The 2500-nt window shown below is 44.4% G+C and overlaps 2 protein-coding genes across 3 annotated transcripts in view; one reads left to right on the forward strand and one right to left on the reverse strand.

Annotated features, from left to right (window-relative positions):
• Positions 1 to 2500, forward strand: part of LOC121534260 (zinc finger protein 501) — a 644805-nt gene that overhangs the window by 94459 nt on the left and 547846 nt on the right. The gene's annotated exons all lie outside the window — the stretch shown is intronic.
• LOC123482798 (mitochondrial dicarboxylate carrier-like) overlaps positions 1 to 2500 on the reverse strand; it is a 14165-nt gene that overhangs the window by 5570 nt on the left and 6095 nt on the right. Inside the window, exon 2 of the mRNA XM_045211710.1 lies at positions 1731 to 1850. Coding sequence (XP_045067645.1) covers positions 1731 to 1850 — 120 coding nt within the window. The remainder of the gene's footprint in view (positions 1 to 1730; positions 1851 to 2500) is intronic.

Here is a 2500-nt window from a genome sequence, read left to right on the forward strand (position 1 = left end):
CCCCTCCCTCAATCCTAACCTTAACCAATATTGGGGAAAATGCTAAACTGACCCAAGATCAGTGTCTATGGGCAACTTCACCCGTTTCCTCACTGTGTGTTACTGTGGTAACTGCATGACATTCTTACTACTGGTCTGTCTTCTTATAGAGAATTCCCTCTGATGCAACACTATCAGAGGGGAAACTAACTTCCACTTCACATGTTCTTAGTCATGCCATTGATGTCAATGGGACATGAAGTGACAATTTGACTAAAGTGGATTCGCCCCTTAGTGCTTGTGCATTGGGTCCAGAGTTGTTCCTGACCAGGGGGGGTAAAGTTCTGTGTCCTAGTTCAAGGCTATACCATGCTTTAGGCTGTAATTAGGGTCCAGAGTTGTTCCTGCTCAGGTCCAGTGTGATTGAGGAAAACTCAGCGCCGTACTTCTGCATCCAGGCCATTGAAACAAACTGTATCCAGGTGAGGCATTGCATGCGTCCCAAATGGTACCCTACTCCCAATATAGGGCACTGCTTTTAACCAGTCAAAAGCAGAGCATGGATTATAACGTCATTTGGGGCAGCAGGTAGCCTAGCGGTTAAGAGCGTTGGGCCAGTAGCAAAAGGTAGCTGGTTCAAATCCCAGAGCTGACTCGGTGAAAAAATCTGCTGATGTGCTCTTGAGCAAAGCACTTCACCCTAATTACTCCTGTCAGTCGCTCTGGATAAGAGCATCTGCTAAATTACTTTAAAAAATACAAAATATAATTTGGAACGCACACATTATGGTCCTAATGTGTATGGATAAAACATGTCTTTCTGCTAATGCTTGACAGGACAAAAGCCAGAGAGCTAAGTTTAGTGGTTTAAATTGCTGATGGAGAGAAAAGCATACTGGGACAGAATACTGATCCTTCTGCTTGAAACACTCAGGTTCCATCTACCTATCTCTGGGACAGAATACTGATCCTTCTGCCTGGAACACTCAGGTTCCATCTACCTATCTCTGGGACAGAATACTGATCCTTCTGCCTGGAACACTCAGGCTCCATCTACCTATCTCTGGGACAGAATACGGATCCTTCTGTCTGGAACACTCAGGTTCCATCTACCTATCTCTGGGACAGAATACTGATCCTTCTGCCTGGAACACTCAGGTTCCATCTACCTATCTCTGGAATAGAATACTGATCCTTCTGCCTGGAACACTCAGGTTCCATCTACCTATCTCTGGAATAGAATACTGATCCTTCTGCCTGGAACACTCAGGCTCCATCTACCTATCTCTGGAATAGAATACTGATCCTTCTGCCTGGAACACTCAGGTTCCATCTACCTATCTCTGGGACAGAATACTGATCCTTCTGCCTGGAACACTCAGGCTCCATCTACCTATCTCTGGGACAGAATACTGATCCTTCTGCCTGGAACACTCAGGTTCCATCTACCTATCTCTGGGACAGAATACTGATCCTTCTGCCTGGAACACTCAGGTTCCATCTACCTATCTCTGGGACAGAATACTGATCCTTCTGCCTGGAACACTCAGGCTCCATCTACCTATCTCTGGGACAGAATACTGATCCTTCTGCCTGGAACACTCAGGTTCCATCTACCTATCTCTGGGACAGAATACTGATCCTTCTGCCTGGAACACTCAGGTTCCATCTACCTATCTCTGGGACAGAGTCCATACAGCACTAATGGAACTATCATTACAGGATTACACCCCCCCTCCCCATCCTCCTACCTGTCTGCAGAGTGATGCGCTGAGTCCGTTGTACAGAGCCAGAGCTCCATCGTTCTTCACTACCTGCATGGCCATGCTCACCATCCCCATCTTACCCTTCTGCTGGGTCTGCAGGTGGACCTAAACACACACACAATCATTATTTCATCATTATCATCATCATCATTACAAATACGATCAATATACTGTATCTTCATCATCATTACACTCATCATCATCAGTCGGTCATCAGTCTGTGTCTATTTTTGAGTGAGTGTGGAACTGCCTCTCTCCCACAGACAGACAGACAGACAGGTTAGACAGGTTAGACAGATTAGACAAACAGAGACAGACAGACATACTAGCGTGACTGACAGATTCATGCTGAGTGTTTATAGCTCAGCTGACCTGGTTGTAACCGTGGCGATCTGAGAGATGGTACACGCTGACAGGAACGGGTGTGTCACTGTGACTTATGGTAGAGATATATCTACACACACACCGCCACACACTGAGGAGCTGTCCTTGAAGTCTATTATAGTTACTGTCTATGGAGATAGTAGTATAATGTAGTAGTTAACGTCTATAGAGATAGTAGTATAATGTAGTAGTTAACGTCTATATAGAGATAGTAGTATAATGTAGTAGTTACTGTCTATAGAGATAGTAGTATAATGTAGTAGTTAACGTCTATAGAGATAGTAGTATAATGTAGTAGTTAACGTCTATATAGAGATAGTAGTATAATGTACTAGTTACTGTCTATAGAGATAGCAGTATAATGTAGTAGT

Source organism: Coregonus clupeaformis, chromosome 38, assembly GCF_020615455.1.
Source record: "Coregonus clupeaformis isolate EN_2021a chromosome 38, ASM2061545v1, whole genome shotgun sequence".
Taxonomy (NCBI): domain Eukaryota; kingdom Metazoa; phylum Chordata; class Actinopteri; order Salmoniformes; family Salmonidae; genus Coregonus; species Coregonus clupeaformis.